This window comes from Protomyctophum parallelum (assembly GCF_964188405.1).
Source record: "Protomyctophum parallelum genome assembly, chromosome: 22".
NCBI lineage: Eukaryota > Metazoa > Chordata > Actinopteri > Myctophiformes > Myctophidae > Protomyctophum > Protomyctophum parallelum.
Genome location: NC_139714.1, coordinates 28,480,042 through 28,505,684, shown reverse-complemented (window position 1 = coordinate 28,505,684; position 25,643 = coordinate 28,480,042). Strand labels below are relative to the sequence as shown.

At 45.2% G+C, this 25,643-nt stretch overlaps 1 protein-coding gene across 1 annotated transcript in view; it reads left to right on the top strand.

Moving 5' to 3' along the window:
• LOC310853582 (tyrosine-protein phosphatase non-receptor type 12-like) overlaps positions 1–25,643 on the top strand; it is a 64,099-nt gene that overhangs the window by 5,638 nt on the left and 32,818 nt on the right. Inside the window, 6 exon segments of the mRNA XM_083757964.1 lie at positions 21,436–21,544; positions 22,066–22,142; positions 23,603–23,698; positions 23,838–23,876; positions 24,504–24,575; positions 25,257–25,316. Of these exon segments, the coding sequence (XP_083614090.1) occupies positions 21,436–21,544; positions 22,066–22,142; positions 23,603–23,698; positions 23,838–23,876; positions 24,504–24,575; positions 25,257–25,316 (453 nt within the window).

Here is a 25,643-nt window from a genome sequence, read left to right as displayed (position 1 = left end):
TCTTTTTTATTAACCCATTCTGACCTGAGATCAGATTCTAAAAATGTCTATTACATCCTGACAGTTTCATTATTAACCCATTCTGACCTGAGATCAGATTCTAAAAGTGTCTTCGATTTTTCAAAAAAAAAAAAAAAATAGCAGACCTACAAGCTCGTATCGCGCCACCGAGTGGCGCGATACGAGCTTGTAGGTCTGCTATTTTTCAATAGCTAAAGCATAACATGATGCCAACACCAAAATGGGTGCCCGGTCAGAATGGGTTAATAAGCTAATTCAGTCTTTGGAAATGGTGTCTTTATCTACGTCTGTTGTCTATTCCTGCAGTTAGTTCATCAAATCACACTATAAATGCTTCTTATCTGCTAGGAAAACAACCTTCATCTGCCACCTAAATGCCAACAGACACATCTGGTTGGCAGAGGGAGCGTTCAGCCTGCTGACACACAGTAGGGCGTTAACGACTTGTGTGATTTTTGCGAGTCGACTTGCTGTCAGTAAAAGTTGAAGTCGAGTCGACTTCTCGTTTGATCATGACACCATGACATTGACGGGAGGGGGGACGGGGGGGACGGCATCGTTTGGGAATAAAGTTTGCGCTTCTGTTGGGACTTCTCTGACACAGTGCAGTTCAGCTAGTCAATCAGTTGGAAACAGAGCGGGTTGAGCAGCGGCTCCCGATGCAGTTGCAAACTTCTGTCTGTGACAATAACCAATTATACAGTTTGAATTATTATTATTATTTTTTATCACACGATCCAGGGGAAGTTAACCCGGTTGGACGTAGCACGTGGAAAGGAACACGTCATTCCAACCAGTTCCTTTTACAGTTTGAATTCTGATGCACAACAATTATGATTTAGTTTTTTCTGACTTTCGTCTTTGTGTTAATGAAGTCGACTTGTTGAAAAGTCGACTTTTCGGTTAATTCCCTTACACAGAGACAGGTGACACGACAGGACCTCATGACATTAAACACTTACATTGAAGCCCTGTGTAGCTGTTGCTATATCCCGTAAGTAACTTACAACACACATCGATATCCACACACACAGATTCGAAATAATCCCCTAGATCAGCAGCCATTATCAAATTATTGGTCAGTGAGTCACGGCGAATGGACAACATCCCTCTGATCCAAAGAGATCCTGCAGCAACAGACAATGAATGCCACAGACGAAAAACTGTCTTTTTTTTCTTCTTTTTTTTTGTCATCAAAGTTTTTTTAATGATTTTAAATAAAGCATACAAAATTCACATGACTTACACAAAAGAAAAAGACAAGAAAAAACTAACAAAAAACAAAACACACCTAGCAGTCAAAAAAAAGAAAACCCCTGGACAACACCCCTCCACACTCTATTGTTGACACTCGTGGTTATATCATATGTAATGTACAAACACAAAATGTTACAACAATCCTTTGATATATAAATAAAAGTAGTCCCATATCTCATGGAACTTCCCTTTGAAAAACTGTCTTAAGTCCACACTATTTATCCATAAATGATAGATAAAGGGATCAGGACAACGAGGCCTTTTCGTGGAGGGGTCAGAATGACATTTGGACTTAAGGCTGCTTTTCGTCTGTGGTATACTCACAACACGCATGACAGATGAGAGCTCAAAAGAGGTCAGGAGTGAATTATTTTAAACCACTGGACCATTCACGTCAAACCGTTCATGCACGCTAGTAGGCCAAGGAAGATACTCCACCGTCGTCCACCCCAGATGTTTAAAATAAGCCTCTAATAAGGCCCCTTTCCCACCGGTTCACTTCTTTTTGGTTCTTAGTCCATGAGCCAGAGCTCCAAAACTGTAACGTTAATTATGAATTGAGTGGGCAAAACTATACCTATATTAGATTGTTATCACCATGAAACTTATTGTATTACAAATTTTACATTTTAAAATATGCAAATGAGGCATTATGTAGGAAATATGCAAAATAATCGAAAATATGAAAAAGCTACAGTACTACTGTGGAAGGGTTATCATGTATTGATTTACTTGTATTGATCCTATAAACAATTTAATATAGGTCTAGTTCCCACCGATTTTGGAGCTCTGGCTCATGGACTAAGAACCAAAAAGAACTGAACCGGTTCCCATTGGGAACCAACCGGTGGAAAGGGGCTCATAGTGGCTATACCAGGCCAATGCCAGATTTGCAACCATTGCCATATTGCCTGGCGTGCATTGATTGATTGAATACTTTATTTATCAGAAATAGCATGAGAAACAGTCAGACATTTAGGGCCCTATTTCTTTTATACTATTACTAGCAAATTTCACAAAATTGTTCAACTAGCCGATCGACAGGTTGTGAACTTGTAGATTGGCTACTATTCAAAAATGTTCGAGATAGTAAAAAATAGGTTACGGATTTACGGATAAGGCACTGGAAAAGACTAGAGCCCCAGGCTAAAAGGATAAGACGAGGGGTCTTGTTTCCATTGTGGTCCTGGTGCGCCAACATCAATGGCACGAACAGGAATATACCACGATAACACTGGATGTGGTGTTGTTGTGGGACCTGCAAACAGCACATTGCAGTTTCTTTTTTGCACTTTGTCATCTCATCATACCAAGCTGAAATCATAGGCTGCTGCAGGCCTTGTTGATGGTATTTTGAAGCTCTGGCTCCAAAATCTGTGATTTGCCAGACCTACAGTTGCCAAAAAAAACCTGCAAGCTTGCGAATCCACTTTAACACTCTTAGAGTTCTACTAACACTGCGGAGATGCTGGTAGTTGGCTGGCTGGTTTATCCTTGCAGTGAACCCTGTCATCAACAGTGAGTATTTGTGTGTTCAGAGACCCATATTTAAATAGACATTGCTGCATGTTAGGGCTGGTAAATTATTTTTCGAATCTCAAATATTCCTCGAATTTGGGAAAGTATATATTAGATTTTTTAAGTTTTGACAGGGACAATACAAGTTATAAATACAAATTAAATATATTTTTTATTGGATCCGAGCAGCAGGCCGTGCGCTGTCCCTCTTCCACTGGCATCCTGTTTTTTGAAAAGTATTTTTCATGGGGAAAGAATTTTATAATAATAATAATGTGAATATATTCGATATATATATATATATATATATATATATATATATATATATATATATTTTTTTTTAAGACCAATATTCGAATATAGGCCCAGGCCGTAGCGTAACGGTCTGGGCACCGGACTGGTAATCCAGTCGCAGTGTGCCGCGGGTTCGACTCCCGGACCCGACACGGCCTTTACTGCATGTCATCCCCCCATCTCTCTCCCGTTTCCTGTCAGCCTACTGTCTGTCCCTTCAAAAATCAATAAAAGGCGTAAGCCGCAAAAAAATAATATATTATATATTACAAAAAATATATATTCGAATATAATTCCTGAGTAATGTTAACAGCCCTACTGCATGTGTTCCATGTAAGACCTAATATCACAGGACGTGGCTGACATTATATGCTGCTATGATGAAAGCCTGCATACTGATATAGTATGACATGTAGCTATAATTTACAGGCCTGTTAAACGGTGCATAAACTGGTTTTCTTCTGGATTCCGGAGTTGGCCACAAGCCACAAGCCACTTTTCTTTATTTGTTTATTTAGACGGGAGTCACGGGACAATGCATGTTAATGGACACTACACTACATAAATGTACTGTAAATACACCGGATTTAGCAAAAATGCTCATTTTCATCCGCAGTCCCCACATGAAAACACACACACACACACACACACACACACACACACACACACACACACACACACACACACACACACACACAAAACGAATGTCTGAGTCTGTGTGTTTTATTCCATATGTACCGTTATTATTCCAGAGATGCCCGAGGGGGGAGAAGCGACCTCGCCGTTTATCCACCTGGGTGACGGCAGACTGCTGGGAGGTTGCTGGCGCTTTGGCATGGGGGGGGGTCAGATCAACATATCCGCCTGGATGACAGCAGACTGCTGGGCGAGCACTGGCGCTTTAGCATGGGGGGGGGGGGGGGGGGGGGGGGTCAGATCAACATATCCTCCTGGGTGACAGCAGACTGCTGGGCGAGCGCTGGCGCTTTGGCATGGGGGGGGGGGTTCAGATCAACATCCGCCTGGGTGACAGCAGACTGCTGGGCGAGCGCTGGCGCTTTGGCATGGGGGGGGGGGTCAGATCAACATATGGAATGAATGCTGTACTGGCCATATATGGAGCGTGCACAGGGTTTGATGAGGGCCCCGGTAGGGCCGGGGCCTTAAGTTTCGGGCCTGTTGAGAACTCTAGTTTTCGCCAGCTGCCGGGCGCTGCTGCACCAATAACTTTTTTTAGTTTAAATGGACAGGTATCAGTCAAAAGGGAGACATCGAAGAGGAAGGACGGGTGGGGAAGGATCAACGTATGGGATGTCAGAACAGCTCAGCTCCTTGTCTCTTTCTTTTTCTGAATTAGCCATTCGCTAAGTCCCTCCCCCAACCCGTCCGTGTCCAATAGGCAAGTTAGCAACGGTTACTAAGAGAGGAGACATGGCAAGCTTTCCTTCACACCCATTGAGATGCATGTAAAATGACGGGTTTTTCTCCATTATAAACCCATTGAGATGCATGTAAAATGACGGGGATTTCTCCATTATAAACTATCAATCATTTCAGTAGCAAGAGCTTCAGAATGTCTTCTAAATCTAGTCAACCAGGCCTGCAGTAGGCTATGCACTGGACACAATGTGCATGACATTATTTCAATAAACTAGAAATACGAGGAAATGTTAGAGGGAGAAACTTACGACCGTCCGAGTGGATCAAAGACATATGGAACACACACACACACACACACACACATGCACATTCTTTACAGATGTGGATATACACACATACTGTCGTATGGAACTCTACGCACACATGACAGTCTAGACAAGGTTTAGACCTAGATCAGCCAGCCTCACTCTCTGTGTGTGTGTGTGTGTGTGTGTGTGTGTGTGTGTGTGTGTGTCTTCCTGCCCTTTGATGTCCTGCCCCTGAGTCATCAGCTTTCAGAGAGAGAGTATGTACACACACACACACACACACACTGTACATGCCTCCTGTCTGGCAGATATAAAACTCCCAGGGGTGGCTTGGAAATTAGATGCCAAACGCGGGGGGGGGGGGGGGGGGGGTCGAGTGTGTGTGTGTGTATGTGTGTTCGTGCGCGTGCCACCGTCCATCCAGTATGTTCAATATTGACTGGTCAGTGGTGGACGGTTTCAAAAAGGCCTTCAATGGAAAGATGTACCTTTTATACTGTGTGTGTGTGTGTGTGTGTGCACGTGCACGCACACAATGTTTATCTCTGTAGTGTAGCTGTGTATGTACTATGTATGTGCGTGTGTATTTGTGGACCGAGGCTTTAAACATGTATTGCCGCAGGAAGTGAGTAAACCAGAAGCGATGGTGGTTTTGATCAGCTGGACGTACTGAGCATGCTCCGTATTGCTGCACAGGTCACAGGTCACAGGTCACAGGTGTTTCCTGCGGTCCGCCTGACCATACTGAGTTACTGACACACACACACACACACACACACACACACACACACACACACACACACACACACACACACACACACACACACACACACACACACACACACACACACACACACACACTCACTCAACGCACGCACAGCCTGATGGGTAATTAGGCAGAGCCCTTCCTGCTTTGCTTCAGTGGTTGCCGGGTAATAACTCAGCCACTGTACCATGGGGGGGGGGGGTGTGTGTGTGTGTGTGTGTGTGTGTGTGTGTGTGTGTGTGCACATGCATCCATTACCCCATTCTCCTGTTCACTATGTCATTCTGTTTGTTCCACTGACCTATATTGGTTGCTGTGTGTGTGTGTGTGTGTGTGTCACACAGTTAGTGAGTGCTTGGTATGGTGACTAATGTTGGTCACCGAGCAAAATGTTAGGACGGATGCACACATTTATGCGCGCGCACACACCCCTGTACGTACAGTGCACACACAGGGAGTCCATCATATAGCCTTGAGTCCTGCTAGTGACCACCAGGGTGGGTCTGGGAATCGCTTCCTGTCCGCTACTGTGTGTCGCTCGCTACTACAGACTGAGCACTGATCCAAGATCATGTTATTAACCCATTCTGACCTGAGATCAGATTCTAAAAAATGTCAGTCGTTCTTCGATTTTTCAAAAAATAGCAGACCTACAAGCTCGTATCGCGCCACTCGGTGGCGCGATACGAGCTTGTAGATCTGCTATTTTTCAATAGCTAAAGCATAACATGATGCTGACACCAAAATGGGTGCCCGGTCAGAATGGGTTCAAATGCTCCGTTAATTGATAAGCATATATATCGTGGACGTGAAGTCAAACGGTTAACTTTCAATGAATGTTTCAACCCGACGTCGCCGTGTTAGTCGAAAGCGTTCAAAATGTTTCAAATACAGTAGATCTGCGACAAGGTTACAGTGTGTTGCGAATGCGCTAAAAAGTAGGGTTTAAGTGGTTAATCAAACTAGTTGATTTATAAAAAACAATCAATTCGATTCCTTTCCATGTTGATGTATGATGAATAAAATAAAAACTGCTTTTCTTATAGTCATTCATCATCAATGTAATAGATTAATTGCTAAGAAAATAATGCATAGTTGCAAATTTGCAGCCCCACATCCATCATTATATTATTTGTACAATATACATTATTATGAAGCTTACAAAATACTAATGGCAAAATTCACAGTGAATGGATTGGGGCGAGTCACGGTGTTGCAATGTTACGGTTATATTAGGTTGGGTCCCATTCACAAAAGATATATTGCTGTAAAGATGCCCATATAGTTTTTCCCTCTTAAAGCCACATACTGTATAGTGTATGGCTTTGTGCCACACTATTTGTTGAGGCTGGTGCATTTTTCACCGTCGGTCCATGAGTTGTGCTGAGGCGTCATCTATTCTAGGGCCTATAGCTGAAGCCTGAACAGGGACAATGACAGACAGTCGCAATCAAAACGTTAACGTAAAGCAGGGGTGGGCAACTTTGACGATGGCGAGGACCACTATATTTCCACACTCCCTCCAGAGGACCACTATATTTCCACACTCCCTCCAGAGGACCACTATATTTCCACACTCCCTCCAGAGGACCACTATATTATATTTCCACACTCACTCCAGAGGACCACTATATTTCCACACTCCCTCCAGAGGACCACTATATTTCCACACTCACTCCAGAGGACCACTATATTATATTTCCACACTCCCTCCAGAGGACCACTATATTTCCACACTCACTCCAGAGGACCACTATATTATATTTCCACACTCACTCCAGAGGACCACTATATTTCCACACTCACTCCAGAGGACCACTATATTATATTTCCACACTCACTCCAGAGGACCACTATATTCCCACACTCACTCCAGAGGACCACTATATTCCCACACTCACTCCAGAGGACCACTATATTTCCACACTCCCTCCAGAGGACCACTATATTTCCACACTCCCTCCAGAGGACCACTATATTTCCACACTCACTCCAGAGGACCACTATATTATATTTCCACACTCACTCCAGAGGACCACTATATTCCCACACTCACTCCAGAGGACCACTCTATTTCCACACTCCCTCCAGAGGACCACTATATTATATTTCCACACTCACTCCAGAGGACCACTATATTTCCACACTCCCTCCAGAGGACCACTATATTTCCACACTCACTCCAGAGGACCACTATATTATATTTCCACACTCACTCCAGAGGACCACTATATTATATTTCCACACTCACTCCAGAGGACCACTATATTTCCACACTCCCTCCAGAGGACCACTATATTATATTTCCACACTCACTCCAGAGGACCACTATATTTCCACACTCCCTCCAGAGGACCACTATATTTCCACACTCACTCCAGAGGACCACTATATTATATTTCCACACTCACTCCAGAGGACCACTATATTATATTTCCACACTCACTCCAGAGGACCACTATATTATATTTCCACACTCACTCCAGAGGACCACTATATTATATTTCCACACTCACTCCAGAGGACCACTATATTTCCACACTCACTCCAGAGGACCACTATATTTCCACACTCCCTCCAGAGGACCACTATATTTCCACACTCACTCCAGAGGACCACTATATTATATTTCCACACTCCCTCCAGAGGACCACTATATTTCCACACTCACTCCAGAGGACCACTATATTATATTTCCACACTCACTCCAGAGGACCACTATATTTCCACACTCACTCCAGAGGACCACTATATTATATTTCCACACTCACTCCAGAGGACCACTATATTCCCACACTCACTCCAGAGGACCACTATATTCCCACACTCACTCCAGAGGACCACTATATTTCCACACTCCCTCCAGAGGACCACTATATTTCCACACTCCCTCCAGAGGACCACTATATTTCCACACTCACTCCAGAGGACCACTATATTATATTTCCACACTCACTCCAGAGGACCACTATATTCCCACACTCACTCCAGAGGACCACTCTATTTCCACACTCCCTCCAGAGGACCACTATATTATATTTCCACACTCACTCCAGAGGACCACTATATTTCCACACTCCCTCCAGAGGACCACTATATTTCCACACTCACTCCAGAGGACCACTATATTATATTTCCACACTCACTCCAGAGGACCACTATATTATATTTCCACACTCACTCCAGAGGACCACTATATTTCCACACTCCCTCCAGAGGACCACTATATTATATTTCCACACTCACTCCAGAGGACCACTATATTTCCACACTCCCTCCAGAGGACCACTATATTTCCACACTCACTCCAGAGGACCACTATATTATATTTCCACACTCACTCCAGAGGACCACTATATTATATTTCCACACTCACTCCAGAGGACCACTATATTATATTTCCACACTCACTCCAGAGGACCACTATATTATATTTCCACACTCACTCCAGAGGACCACTATATTTCCACACTCACTCCAGAGGACCACTATATTTCCACACTCCCTCCAGAGGACCACTATATTTCCACACTCCCTCCAGAGGACCACTATATTTCCACACTCACTCCAGAGGACCACTATATTATATTTCCACACTCACTCCAGAGGACCACTATATTATATTTCCACACTCACTCCAGAGGACCACTATATTTCCACACTCACTCCAGAGGACCACTATATTATATTTCCACACTCACTCCAGAGGACCACTATATTATATTTCCACACTCACTCCAGAGGACCACTATATTCCCACACTCACTCCAGAGGACCACTATATTTCCACACTCACTCCAGAGGACCACTATATTTCCACACTCACTCCAGAGGACCACTATATTTCCACACTCACTCCAGAGGACCACTCTACTATATTTCCACACTCACTCCACTATATTTCCAGTCCACACTCACTCCAGAGGACCACATAGGCGGCGGGTATGTAAAAATTATGCTGGGTATTTTTTTAATATATATAATATGTGTGCGCAGCATTATATATAAGGCTATTGTGTGTGTGTGTGTGTGTGTGTGTGTGTGTTGTCGCTGTCCCCTGGTGATAGCTGGATCGGGTAGGCTATAGGCTACAGCAACTGGCCTAATCAGCATATGATTGGCTACTTGGTATGTCTGTAAACCTCTTCTTCCTTCCAGTCGCTTTGTAGCAAACCGTAGCGCGCTGGTTTGTTTTGGAAAACGGCAAAACACAAAATGGATTATAGCCTACGCCCTGCGGTCTTTTTCAAGGCAAAGATCAAGTAATTCAGAACTAAGAAGAAGCTGTGAGTCGGCTCGGCTGTCAGCACTCAGCAGCACCACCAGTGACCGTCCGCACGGTTCACAGTTCACACCACTGCAGCAACACTGACACGTTCAGCGGAGTGGCTGCTGTCTCTGTGCCGTCTGTGAAGAGCCATGAGCCGGGTGGGGCATTAACACCGCCGGGTAATCTCCACACTGACTCGAGACTTGAGAAAAAGACCCATATCGGCCAAAACAATGCTCGGGGAACTTTCATTAAAATCTATATGCAGTGGCTTTTCTGTACCAACAAAAACTGCTTCTGCTAATGAAGGAGTGTATTTTGTGCCAACCACTGTTTACGTGTGTGTGTGTGTGCGTGCATGTGAATTATTTAGCATGCTGGGGAAGTACAGCAGTGTTGACTTATTTAGCCAGGAGATGGAAAGTAGGTTAGAGACACCAACAACCAACCACCACCATCTATCTATCTATCTATCTATCTATCTATCTATCTATCTATCTATCTATCTATCTATCTATCTATCTATCTATCTATCTATCTATCTATCTATCTATCTATCTATCTATCTATCTATCTATCTATCTATCTATCTCTCCATCTGCCTACTCATCTACCTCAGTGCTTCTCAACCTGTGGGTCGGGATCTCCAGGGGGGTCCCCATATGATTTTGGATGACGGTGAAGTGACAATTTAACTTTAAGACTCTTTTCATACCTCAACCAAAACAAAAACCACACCTGTGTGAACTGAGTGGTGCAACTCCACTCTCCCCCCTCCCCCCTCTCTCTCTCTCTCTCTCTCTCTCTCTCTCTCATTAGCAGGCAACAGTGCAGCACTATCTCTCTCTGTTTCTGGCACAACAGTGCCCCTACTGGTACTCATAGTCATACTGGTGCTCATATTCACATAGGTTAACGTCACATAGGTGAACACGGACATTGCTGTTCCTTTGCACCACCACTCAAAACATAAATATATATATATATATATTTGAGAAAGACCATTACTGCATGAAAAGTAATGAACAAACTATACTTTAAAAAGTACTGGTCAAGTAATTGTCATAAGAAGAAGGAGGCAAACGTTGTGAAAATAGCAGATCTATCTAGTGCGAGGCGTTGTGAGCTTGTAGATCTGCTATTTTCACGATATTTACCTGTGGAACCACCGAGTCGAACTAATGAAGTTCTTGTCAGGTTCAAACATGATTCTTTTTGGGGCCACGGCCTGAAAAGGTTGAAACTAATGAGAACCACTGGTCTATCTCTCCCATCTCTTTCTATCCATCTCATTCTCTCCATCTCTCATTCTCTTCATCTCTCCATCTCTTCCATCTCTACATCTGTCTCTAGATCGATACTATAGTACATTTTGTTTTTAATTGTTTCAAAACATTTTCAAAAAGCATTCCCAAAAAAAGCAAAATTATTCATGAATTGAAAACTAAATTCAATGATTTATTTTCAGCGATTTTGTCACAAAATAAAGGAAACATCTTAAGAAATGCCATAGGTTAGATTAAAAAGTAGTGGAAAATGGCTGATCTACAAGCTCACAACTCGACACGAAGCGATGTGTTGTGAGCTTGTAGATCTGCTGTATTCATTAGTTTGGGTCCCCTGGAAACATCCAATTTCTCTTTTTGGTCACAGGCTAAAACAGATTTCTCCCACGATTTTGTAACCCATTCTTTTCACCGAGTGTTGATTATCTAATGTAATCCTGGGCTCTACACTTCCTCTGCCAACCTGGGGAGAGCAACGGACTGACCTCATGCTTCCTTCTATGCATGAGGAGTCCAAGCAGATTCTTTTCACCTGACAGGGGGGGGGGGGGGGGGGGAGTTTCCCCGGGAGTTTCCCCGGTTGGACGTAGCGTGTGGAATTTAGGGACACGTTATTCCAACCAGTTCCTTTCCCCTCCAGCAGGTACCCCGGCTGACCAGGGGGAGGTAGTTTAGAGACCAGGATTACTGCATGTTTTTGTGAGGGTACCTACCCTAGGAGAGATGTTGAGAACATGAGGCCCATAGGGCAGGAGCCTATCTCCTGTTTCTGTAGCGTGAGGCAGCTTGATGTACAAGTACACCCCCTGGACATGACGCTACTATGTCGCAGGGACTTACCCCCAATCCAACCCTTTGACACTCTAACCCAGGGGTCGGCAACCCAAGATGTTGAATGAGCCATTTTCGACCAAAAAAAATAATTCAAAATCTATCTGGAGCCGCAAAAATGTAAGCCTTAAAATGCTTATATAATGAAGACAAAAGGGCTGCAAGTGGATATTAGCCTATCTATCAAAATAAAAAGTGCGCTATGGTTTAACTTTCATTACGGGCACGTTCGGAAATAGCGCACTGAGCGCACTGTGCAATGCAAACTAATATAGGCGAGTGCGCTTCCGTAATTGTCTGGAAGAGCATTCCATGTTTTCCACACAAGTGTGTCGTGTTTTGGGAGGTTTACAATATCGGTATTTGCCTGTATGCTTATTAATCTGCAGTGACAAACTATCAAACAATAAAAAAGTAACGTTGAAAGACATTTCCAGGGAAAGCATGCTAAGTTTGCATGAATGAGAGAAAGAGGGCTGTTGCAGTCGCAGAACTGCTGAAGAAAGCAGAAGGGAGCAAAGTCAGCAAACTAACTTTTAAGAAGTGGATCGCAGCTTACTCCACCACTCATGCTGGCTGCTGCTATAGTTTCGTTGCAACACGGGAGATAATACGTCTATATGACTCCTTCAACGTCTATATGACTCCTTCATATACTGTAGTCACCGTCGTTATTTATTGTTTGATAAGTTTGTCACTGCAGATTTAGCCATGGTGCGTCATGGCAACTGCAGCCTGTTTTACGCAATCGCTACATTTACATTGTAAACGTGTACATAAACATTCAGATTCCAAATATAAAGTACTCGCCACGTGTGCCACTGGTGTTAAAATGTTGCTGGTACAGCGATTAGCATTGCTGCATCCCGCGTTGTTTAATAAAAAGCATTTTTATCCGAGCTGTTATTTTGCCATTGGCTTTCAACTACGCGCCCCCAACCGGTGTGCAACTGTGGATTTCCCAACCCCGTTTGAGAAAAGTAGCCGGGGCGCTCGGATAAAAATGCTTTTTATTAAACAACGCGGGATGCAGCAATGCTAATCACTGTACCAGCAAATTTCTAACCCCCGTGGCATATTTGAAATCGGAATGTTTATATACACGTTTGGACTGCGATTGCGAAAACAGGCTGCTGTTGCGTCATGGGCTACTGCAGATCAAGCATACAGGAAATCCATCTGCATTGGCTGTGAAGGCATAAGCGTCTGTCCACGAATTGTTAAATCCTCTGTTTTCGTCTGCTATCTTTCTTTTTCTCCCTGTAGAAGCCATAGCGTAGCAGGCACCAGCCTAGCCCTGTAGCACCAGCCTCACACACCCACCGGTTTGTTTATAATAGTGTCTGGCGCGCAGCATGCGTCGCATGCTATGACGCGAATTTTAGTTGACATTATTGAAACTTAATATTTATTCTACAAATTTTTACAAATTTGGGAAACTTAAGAATGTTTCTGTCACGTTTTGCCTCCTACAGAAACCATAAATGAAAAATAAAAATGTGAAAAAATAAACTTTATACATTTTCATCGATTTTTTTGTAATGCTACAGAGAGCCACCAGGGGAGTGCTCAAGAGCCGCATGCGGCTCTAGAGCCGCCGGTTGCCGACCCCTGCTCTAACCACAAGGCCACTGTGCTGGTGAGAAGCAATGAGAACATGCTAACCCCACCCGGAAAGTCCATTTCTGCCAACCCCACCTCGAGGTATGGGCACTGATGGCACGGAGGAGAGAACCAGCACCCACAGCGTCCCCCACGTGGAATTGAACCCCGGCCCTTCTAGCTGTTCATCTTTCTGTCCATGGTCTTCCACTAATATCCCTCCTCTATACCTGTTCATCACTCCCTCTGTCCTAGCCTGGAAACTAGGGGTGTTTTTTCGCTTCTGATCCGATCCCGATACCTAAATTTCTGTGTTAGCGGATACCGAATACCGATACCAGTGTCGTGATCTCATGTTGTGTTTATAGCTATCTAGCTATATATCTTGTGTTGTGTTTATAGCCATCTAGCTATATATCTCGTGTTGTGTTCATAGCAGACTCCTCACTCAAATGTGCACTTGCAGTTTGGGGCAACTCCAAAGCAAACTCCACATGTCCCAACATTTTATTATTCACCTGCCACAGTGTCAACCCCTTACCCCCTGTGTCGGATCTGTGGTTAGACTGGCATATTCGCATATACAGATATGACCCGAATAAGTGTCGATCCGATACTTTTCCCGATACCGATACAGTATAGGGACGTTCTCTACTGGAAAGTGGAAACCAGACCAAGCTGTCACAATGAAAAAAAAAAAATCCCTGTCGGAGATTTGTTCTGGCACTCCTCAGTTAGTTACTTTACACCACTTGCTGAATTGTCACTCTGCGCTGACAGGAGGAGACCGTGTGTGTTGAGAGTTAGATCAGGGGTTCTCAAAGTATTTTGGCTGGGGACCCCCGCCGCGCTCCCCTCCCCACCGCTAATACAAATAGACCGCTACTGAAACCACATAGAATACTGAAACCACATATAATTAAGCAAAGTTTATGTAAACTCTTAATTTCCTTATTCCAGCCATTATGTTGCCAAAAAACGAAAGAAAAAATGTAATAATTTGGCGGTTGAGAACCCTGTGTTAGATGAGGATTACATTACAGTGTGTGTGTGTGTGTGTGTGTGTGTGTGTGTGTGTGTGTGTGTGTGTGTCAGTCACAGTTTGGGTCACAGGGAGAATCACTGTTTTATAGAATTAAGTGGCCTCACTTCCTTTCAGTGGGCCAGACTGTGTGTGTTTGTGTGTGGCTCGTTGTGTCTTCTGTGTGTGTGTGTGTGTGTGTGTGTGTGTGTGTGTGTGTGTGTGTGTGTGTGTGTTTCCTGGTATCCGCTCCACCACAGGAACAAAGCTCCATAGGAAATGTAATTCACATGAGAGCAGAGAAGAGCTAATGCTATTACTGCACGCACACACACACACACACGCACACGCACACACACGCACACACACACACACACACACACACACACACACACACACACACACACACACACACACACACACACACACACAATCTCTCCCAGTGCCACAGTTAGAGACGAGGCTGTGTGTGTGTTATAATGATGTTAGTAATACATAAGAAACGAGGAGAGGAGGGGTGCGTTCTCAATATCAGGAACTTCAGCACAGCAAAATACTTTATGGTACCAAAGCTAGAGGGAGGGATGGGAGGGGGGTGGGGCGGGGAGGGGAGCGGAGGGGGGACTTTCACACGACGCTCAAAACGCCCACGCTGACTCTCTCAGAGTTTCCGAGAGGGGGGGGGGGGGGGAATTATACAACGTCCAATTTATGAAGCGCTTTTCTTTGTACACAAAAAAAAAGTCGCTTTACAAGGCAGAACAAAAAACAAAAAGTTTATGGAGATAATAACTATTTAAAAGGACATTAACAGTTTGACTGCGGAAAACGATTTATCAGACTTTTAATCAACCCCCCTTCACTGCCGAGATTGTTGTATTACCTTTAGAGCATACGCTGAATTATTTGGGCTTTTAATCCGCGAAAATCGAGCGAAAAAAGCTTACCCCGTTTGTTATGAACGACCGCACCACCCGCCATCTTGCTACACCCGGAAGACGCAGAACAGGACCCTCCTCCATGAGGCGTTGAACCCCATTCGTTTACATTGGCCTCAATTTCCCAGAAGCCCTAGCAGCCCACAGCATGTGACGATTTCCGGTTTCATCTCAAAACAGATGCATCTTCTCTTTTTCTCCGCGGCGATGACGGATTTTCTTTTTTTTGTTTACATTACGGCGGATTAAACACATAAAACAAAAGGCGCGTATGTCCGATATGGCAGCGACAATAACCTGGAGTAATCCATTCAAAGCACGGAAACTGTTAAGACAGCTGGAAGAAACTGCCACTCCCCAAACCCTACAATGCCCATAATGCTTTAGTGCACTTCCCCTCCTCGTGGAGAGAGGGGAGGGAGGCTGCGTGGAGGTGGGACTTGTAGTCCAGGAAGGAATTTAGACCACATTTACATGACAGATTTTGGTCATGAACATGGCGTCATCATGACTAAATGATCCAGAAACACTGTCACTTATTATACACATAAAGAACCCCAGGAAAGTGTTTCTTGTGTCCCAAACATCATTAAAATAAGATCTGGTTGTAAAAGGGATGAAGTGGCCCTTTGAAGGTTAGTGAGTGAGAGAGGATGAAAGTGGGAGAAGACGGAGAAGCAGCCATACACACTATTAGGGCTTTTCAGATTGATTGAAATGTAACATCTTTATTTTAAGTAACAGCACTACTCTCGGGTGAAAAGAAGTGGCTGGTGAGGTGACCCTGTGTTTGTCAGATAAATGGTAAATGGTACATTTATATAGCGCTTTTATCCACTTCAATACGGCATACAGTAGCGCAGACGTCGTTCACTCTCTGCTGATTTCTGATCTTCTGCACCTTTGTTAAATTTACGCACACACGTACACACACACGCACACACTCCTTTCTGTCGCTCTAATTAATTAGTCCCATGTCGCGCAGCTGCGTCTATATCCTGCCGGGGAGCTGCATATGCCATAGAAAGCATAGGTGGACCCCAGAATACTTTGACACCAACTCTGAGGGAGCCCGGGATCGAACTGTTGCCATCTGGCCACTCTATACCCCTGAGCCACTGCCACCCGTCCCTCAGAGAGAGGAGGCGGCATGTTGTGGTTGTCCATACAGACACCATCCACAGACAGAGGGGGTTGGCAGCAACGGGGACCGCAGACAGTCGGTACAAAAGTGGGAATTGCCAAAGTACTAAATTGCAAAAAGAAAAAAATAAGGAAGAAACCACCACAAACAGTTGTTCAAAGAAAAGACATAAAAAGTGGTCCGTCTGTCTGACACTCGATACAAGCCGGAGAAACGTAGGGGAGAGAAATAAAGACTTTGAGTTATACAGCACACAGGGATCATGGGTTGAAATGAAAACCCTGTGTGTGCGTCACAATCCACAAGCCACTGGGGAAACGTTGTATAATTGCGGTCCACTTTGTGATGGCGGCACGCAGCAGCAGCCAAATGGTGAGCCGACGTTTAGAGCCACACCGACATGACATGTCTCGGTGTGTTTGGTCACACGTCGCCGGCATTCCGAAGCCCGCTGTTCTGACGAATCGCCATTCAGACTCGCCGCATTTACTAACCCTGTCCCCTAACCCATTGGTGCCGGAGAGGGGGTCATTTGGGTCTGAATGTACCCCCCCACACTATTGGGAAATGACTGGTCTATTTATTTCCCATGTTGTTGCACAATCGTCGTCGCATATTGGCTGCCACTGTACATGCTTGCCTCTCGCCGCGACGACCATTCTGGCTATAAAAGCCTAGTATACCCTATAGGTGCAGTAACTGCAGTTGCTCTCGGTCGAGTCTCGACTCTCCATCTCAAATATTGTCCCCCCCCTCGTTTTACACCCGAGGCCGACGGCGCCACTGCCCTGACCCAGAAATCTAACCGCACGCGGAAGCCACGTTAGTCAGAATGCCACTCGGTCCCCTGTGTGTTTGTATACAACCCAACAAAGTATACATTCTTTTTTGAGTGCCTGCTGGACTACCTGGCCCAGAGGTGAGGGATGCTCACGGGCACGCAACCAGAGGACATCATATGATGTCGTCGTCCCTCCCCCACACTTTAACCCATTCTGACCTGAGATCAGATTCTAAAAATGTCTTCTACATCCTGACAGTTTTCTGAAAAAGCTATGTTTCTATGTCAGTCGTTCTTCGATTTTTCAAAAATAGCAGACCTACACGAGCTTGTAGATCTGCTATTTTTCAATAGATAAAGCATGACATGATTCTAACACCTAAATGGGTTAAGGACGCTCAAGGGGAAAAATTATTTACGCAGCCACTACTCTACTACACTAACTCGTCATAGTTAGATCCCGAACCCGGTTCCGGCGAGCCGCCCAGCGTCCGAAACGGTTGAGAAATGACAGAGTTACCGTGTGGGGGTCCCTCTACTGTACCCGGGCCTCCACTCTACTGTCATTGTACTGTACTGTACTGTACTGTACTGTACTGTACTGTACTGTACTGGCACACCCGAAATCACCATAATACAGTTAATATGTGCGTGTGTTTGTGTGTGTGTTAGGTTGCGCACAGGTGGTGAAAAACAACCATGCTGTTTTCGTGCTCAGACGCACCCAGCCACCCACCCACGCACACACATAGTCACTTAAGGAAGTGTTTGCACCACTTAAAAATGCTTAATTAAAACATCAGACAACATCAAAATCAGAGCAAGGTCAGTGAAAAACAGAGTGGACTGAAGTCGGAAGTAAAAGTATGTGAAATTGTAAATACTCAAGTACTCAAGAGTACAAATTCCTCAAAATGTCTTCGTTCCCGATCCGATCCCGATACCACCATTTCTGTGTCAGCCAAAACCGAATACCGATACCAGTGTCGTGATCTCGTGTTGTGTTTATAGCTATCCAGCTATTCATCTCATGTTGTGTTTATAGCAGGCTCCTCACTCATATGTGCACTTGCAGTTTGGGCAACTCCAAAGCAAACTCTGCATGCCCCAACAATGTATTTACCTGCCATAGTGTCAACCCCTTACCCCTGTGTCGGCTCTGTGGTTAGACTGCCATAGTGTCAACCCCTTACCCCTGTGTCGGCTCTGTGGTTAGACTGCCATAGTGTCAACCCCTTACCCCTGTGTCGGCTCTGTCGTTAGACTGCCATAGTGTCAACCCCTTACCCCTGTGTCGGCTCTGTGGTTAGACTGCCATAGTGTCAACCCCTTACCCCTGTGTCGGCTCTGTCGTTAGACTGCCATAGTGTCAACCCCTTACCCCTGTGTCGGCTCTGTCGTTAGACTGGCATAGTGTCAACCCCTTACCCCTGTGTCGGCTCTGTCGTTAGACTGCCATAGTGTCAACCCCTTACCCCTGTGTCGGCTCTGTGGTTAGACTGCCATAGTGTCAACCCCTTACCCCTGTGTCGGCTCTGTGGTTAGACTGCCATAGTGTCAACCCCTTACCCCTGTGTCGGCTCTGTGGTTAGACTGGCATAGTGTCAACCCCTTACCCCTGTGTCGGCTCTGTGGTTAGACTGCCATAGTGTCAACCCCTTACCCCTGTGTCGGCTCTGTGGTTAGACTGCCATAGTGTCAACCCCTTACCCCTGTGTCGGCTCTGTCGTTAGACTGCCATAGTGTCAACCCCTTACCCCTGTGTCGGCTCTGTGGTTAGACTGCCATAGTGTCAACCCCTTACCCCTGTGTCGGCTCTGTCGTTAGACTGCCATAGTGTCAACCCCTTACCCCTGTGTCGGCTCTGTCGTTAGACTGGCATAGTGTCAACCCCTTACCCCTGTGTCGGCTCTGTGGTTAGACTGGCATAGTGTCAACCCCTTACCCCTGTGTCGGCTCTGTCGTTAGACTGCCATAGTGTCAACCCCTTACCCCTGTGTCGGCTCTGTGGTTAGACTGCCATAGTGTCAACCCCTTACCCCTGTGTCGGCTCTGTGGTTAGACTGCCATAGTGTCAACCCCTTACCCCTGTGTCGGCTCTGTCGTTAGACTGGCATAGTGTCAACCCCTTACCCCTGTGTCGGCTCTGTCGTTAGACTGCCATAGTGTCAACCCCTTACCCCTGTGTCGGCTCTGTCGTTAGACTGGCATAGTGTCAACCACCTACCCCTGTGTCGGCTCTGTCGTTAGACTGCCATAGTGTCAACCACCTACCCCTGTGTCGGCTCTGTCGTTAGACTGGCATAGTGTCAACCCCTTACCCCTGTGTCGGCTCTGTGGTTAGACTGCCATAGTGTCAACCCCTTACCCCTGTGTCGGCTCTGTGGTTAGACTGCCATAGTGTCAACCCCTTACCCCTGTGTCGGCTCTGTCGTTAGACTGGCATAGTGTCAACCCCTTACCCCTGTGTCGGCTCTGTCGTTAGACTGGCATAGTGTCAACCCCTTACCCCTGTGTCGGCTCTGTCGTTAGACTGCCATAGTGTCAACCCCTTACCCCTGTGTCGGCTCTGTCGTTAGACTGGCATAGTGTCAACCCCTTACCCCTGTGTCGGCTCTGTCGTTAGACTGCCATAGTGTCAACCCCTTACCCCTGTGTCGGCTCTGTCGTTAGACTGGCATAGTGTCAACCCCTTACCCCTGTGTCGGCTCTGTGGTTAGACTGCCATAGTGTCAACCCCTTACCCCTGTGTCGGCTCTGTGGTTAGACTGCCATAGTGTCAACCCCTTACCCCTGTGTCGGCTCTGTCGTTAGACTGGCATAGTGTCAACCCCTTACCCCTGTGTCGGCTCTGTCGTTAGACTGCCATAGTGTCAACCCCTTACCCCTGTGTCGGCTCTGTCGTTAGACTGGCATAGTGTCAACCACCTACCCCTGTGTCGGCTCTGTCGTTAGACTGCCATAGTGTCAACCACCTACCCCTGTGTCGGCTCTGTCGTTAGACTGGCATAGTGTCAACCCCTTACCCCTGTGTCGGCTCTGTGGTTAGACTGCCATAGTGTCAACCCCTTACCCCTGTGTCGGCTCTGTCGTTAGACTGGCATAGTGTCAACCCCTTACCCCTGTGTCGGCTCTGTCGTTAGACTGGCATATTCGCCGATATCGACATGACCCGATATGACAAATAAGGGCCAATAACGATACCGATACAGTATCGGGACGTCTCTAATTAGTTACATTAGTACTACAGCAGGGAAAACATGCACATGTGCATATGTTACTATTTTTCTAGCACTCTTTATTCTATCCCTTTGTTTGCTGTGCTTGCTGTGTTTTTTGTTGTTTGAATATTATGCTATAATAAGGTTTACTCTTATGTACCAGAGGTTTGAACACAGAAATGAAAAGCCGTCTCTCTCTCTGCTGTCGTTTTCTGAGGTTTGAACACAGAAATGAAAAGCCGTCTCTCTCTCTCTCTGCTGTCGTTTTCTGAGGTTTGAACACAGAAATGAAAAGCCGTCTCTCTCTCTCTGCTGTCGTTTTCTGAGGTTTGAACACAGAAATGAAAAGCCGTCTCTCTCTCTCTGCTGTCGTTTTCTGAGGTTTGAACACAGAAATGAAAAGCCGTCTCTCTCTCTCTGCTGTCGTTTTCTGAGGTTTGAACACAGAAATGAAAAGCCGTCTCTCTCTCTCTGCTGTCGTTTTCTGAGGTTTGAACACAGAAATGAAAAGCCGTCTCTCTGCTGTCGTTTTCTGAGGTTTGAACACAGAAATGAAAAGCCGTCTCTCTCTGCTGTCGTTTTCTGAGGTTTGAACACAGAAATGAAAAGCCGTCTCTCTCTCTCTCTGCTGTCGTTTTCTGAGGTTTGAACACAGAAATGAAAAGCCGTCTCTCTCTCTCTGCTGTCGTTTTCTGAGGTTTGAACACAGAAATTAAAAGCCGTCTCTCTCTCTGCTGTCGTTTTCTGAGGTTTGAACACAGAAATGAAAAGCCGTCTCTCTCTGCTGTCGTTTTCAGAGGTTGCGGCGGTTGTCGACCAAATATCGCACGGAGAAGATTTACCCGACCAACGTAGGGGAGAGAGAGGAGAACGTCAAGAAGAACAGATACAAAGACATACTGCCATGTAAGAGCACGCACGCATGCACGGACGCACGCAGCATGCACGCGCGCACGCACGCACACACACAGTTCCATGTTTAAACACATGCATGTCACTGACATCTGGTAGATTATAGGAATGTGCATGCACTAACTTAACGTATAATGCCCTATATATTCTCTCTCTAATATAAATATATATGATCGCTGATAATACATACATTCATGCAATGCACCGAGTGACTGACGCACGCACGCACGCACGCACGCACATATACTCAAAGAACAGGTGCAAGCAGTCATGGATGACACACACACACACACACACACACACACACACACACACACACACACAGCACTCTTAGGAAGTAGTTAATAACCCAACATCTGTCTCTCCCGTCCGTCCGTCCATCCATGAAGATAATGCTGTGCTACATTAACCTCTCTTCACTCCCATTCGTCACTGAGTTTTTCTCTCGTCCTTGTTTGCTCTCTCTCTCTCTCTCTCTGTGTGTCTTTGTCTCTCTCTCTCTCTCTCTCTCTCAGTCGACCACACTAGAGTCAAGCTGACATTAAAATCGACCAATCAGGATACAGATTATGTCAACGCCAACTTCATCAAGGTAAACCCACATTGGCCAAATTCCAATACACCCCAAATCTCGGCCACTCGACACTCACTCACACTCGTTCGGTCCAGCGTGGCGGTGTTGCGGTGAAATTGGTGACCATCTTGTGAACTTCACATAACTTACATGGAGGTCTTTAACATATTGAGAGCGTAAGACGAGTATAACTGTCATATAAATAAATTTACGCCGGGTACGGATGGCGAGCAGGCTCGTCTTAAGGCGTTTGTCCTCACTAATGTTCATGACTAAATAATAAATACCACATTTTTGTTGTACTCGGTCTGTGTCTCATAGGAGGGCTGTGGGCAGTTCAGAAACTTAATAAAATTAAAAATATATATTTAGATTTTTATTATCGTGAGAACGATATGGCTTCCATTATCCATCTGCAACTTTTCAGGAATAGAAAGCCTGCAGTTTCTATTAGCTTGGATTCCCCATCGATGATGTCCCTGGTGGACGGGTTTCTGAACTGCCCACAGCCCTCCATAAGACAACAGACCAGAGTAGAAAATAATTGTGGCATTTTATCATGAATGAACATTAGTGAGGACCAATTATATGAAGGGTTGAATAGTGGTGAAGTGGTCCTTTAATGTTGTCTCCTTTTGATGACACGTTATACGTTTTAACGCTGGCTTGAAAAATCAAGCTTCTGTACAAAGATTTATTTTGACATTAAATTATACATCAACACAGTAATTATGAATTAACCACTTCAACACTAGACTTCATTAATTGGACATGAGTAGGCTCTGTACTTGAACCACTTTTTTTCTAGGGGTCGGTGGAAAATAAAATCGATACATCAATCGCGATGCGGACATGAACGATCATGAATCGATTCACAAATGTCAAAAATCGATGGACCCTTATTAATATTTAACTCGTCTTGAGAGCGTAAAGTGAAACCAAATGGAACCTTACGGGTCCATTCGGTTTCATGTAATGCTCCCAAGAGTTAAATGATTGTTAAACATCTGCATTGCTTGGTTAATTTACAAGAAGTCTAGTCTACTACACAATTAGAGAACGTAGAAGAATTGTTATTTTGATCAACGTTTGCCAGTTATCTCTCCTTTATGGTACCAACATCAGTACAGCATGGAATTGTGGACAAACAAAATATTAGATATTTAGATTTGTGTCTGATCGAGAGAGGCTAAATCTCATCAAATGGTGGTCCGTGGCTCAAATGCAGAATAATTAACCCATTCTGAACGGGAACCGATTTTGGTGTTAGCATCGTGTCGTGCTTTAGCTATTTAAAAATAGCAGATCTACAAGCTCATATCGCGCCACCAAGTGGCGCGATACGAGCTTGTAGGTCTGCTATTTTTGAAAAATCGAAGAACGACTGACAAAGAAGACACTTTTAGAATCTGATCTCAGGTCAGAATGGAATAATTAATGGGCCCTAAATGGTTTTATCCCCCCCCCCCCTCCCTCAGGGTATAGACGGACCAGAGGCCTACATAGCCACTCAGGGTCCTCTGCAAAACACGGTGATCGACTTCTGGAGGATGATCTGGGAATATAATGTAGCGGTCAGTATGGGTCCACACACACACACACACGCACACACGCACACGCACGCACGCACGCGCACAGATTCATTGATCGTCTGAAACACAACCCTAACTTAACTGTGACTGCATACTGACCACTGTTTATTTCCGTCCGCAGGTTATTGTAATGGCCTGTCGAGAGTTTGAGATGGGCAGGGTAAGGCTATGACTTGTGTGGGTGTGCGGGTGTGGATGTGTGTGTGGGTGTGTGTGTGTACAGTACACACACATTGTTTTAATTCCGTAATCTCCTGACAACATAGTACCATGAGGACAGTCTTGATTAAGAAGAAAGTTTATCTGACGAGGAGCTACAAACCTCTATAATCCCTCTCTCTGAGGCTACAATCACAATCGGATGGCAGTCCATAAAAGGAGAGAGATAGCATAGAGCTCTTCACGGGTCCCCCGAACCCCAAAATGAGTCCGTGAAATTTGATCCGATTCAGATCCGATATTTTTTGGAGCTTATAATTGCCTTTATTGTTAACAGTAGTTTGACAGGAAAGGGGGAGTGAGATGGGGGGGGGGGGGGGGGGGGGAGACTCGAACCCACGACACTCTGTCACTCCTGGATTGCCAGCCCTAGGTGCCTGGACGGCTTTTAGAAAAAGTGTGAGCGGTATTTTAACTGTCCGTTTTTGTGTTTTAGAAAAAGTCTGAGTGGTATTTTAACTGTCCGTTTTTGTGTTTTAGAAAAAGTGTGAGCGGTATTTTAACTGTCCGTTTTTGTGTTTTAGAAAAAGTGTGAGCGGTATTTTAACTGTCCGTTTTTGTGTTTTAGAAAAAGTGTGAGCGTTATTTTCCCATGATGGGAGACGAGGCCGTGACGTTTGGCTCCTTCACAATATCCTGTGTAAGTATGAGCGTGTTATGTACACACACACACACACACGCACACGCACACGCGCACGTACGCGCACACACATCCAGAAGCAAGACATGCACAAGTTAAGAGTGCGTACGTGTGGCGATGTCTGTGTTTTTAAGGTTTGTGTGCATTCAGTCTTATCAGCAGCAGACATCATGGACATTAATAGTCCATGCTAATTCCTCTTTTAGCCATTGTCTCTCTTTTAAGCTAGTTTACCATGCCGATGGTTTGAAACACAACTAGTCGCAACCTGCAAAGAGGTGCATGCGTGCCTGCGTGGTCTCAATTGAACCGTTGCTGTTTTGGGATTCTGTTGCAAGTGGTGGCAGTTCCAACTTGTTACGTTGCGAATCACTGCTGTCGGACTGGGCTAGACAATATTAATCTTGGCTTCAGCTTGTTGTTCAATTGATCTTTTATTTTATTTTATTTATCGTTTTTGAATTTAATTTTTTAAATAATCTTGTTTCCACCTGTCTTTCTCTCTGTCTCTCCCCCAAGTTAGGGAGTGCATGATAATTATTGATTATGGTGGTTTGGTTCGGTTTCTACTTTGTCGTATAAATCTCTCTCTCTCTCTCTCTCTCTCTCTCTCTCTCTCTCTCTCTCTCTCTCTCTCTCTCTCTCTCTCTCTCTCTCTCTCTCTCTCTCGCCCTCCCCCAGGAGTCGGAGCAGGCCAGGACAGACTACTTCATCAGGACTCTGGTGGTTGAACTTGACAATGTAAGTTCTCTCAACACTGATGGATTCCACAACGATGATGATAAATGTTAGCGAGAGGATATACTGCCTCCCCCTGGTCAGCCGGGGAGCCCGATGGAGGGGAAACTCCCCCCCCCCCCCCCCTGTCAGGTGAAAAGAAGCAGCCTGCTCACTCCTCATGCATTGAAGAAGGCATGAGTTCAGTTCAGGGCTCTCCCCAGGTTGGCAGAGGGAGAGTAGTGCCCACGATTACAGTTTAGCCAACAAAAAAAATGGGTTTAAAAATCGTGGGATAATTTTTTTTGAGAAAAACATTGAAGATGGCCCCTACTTTATTTGTCATATAAA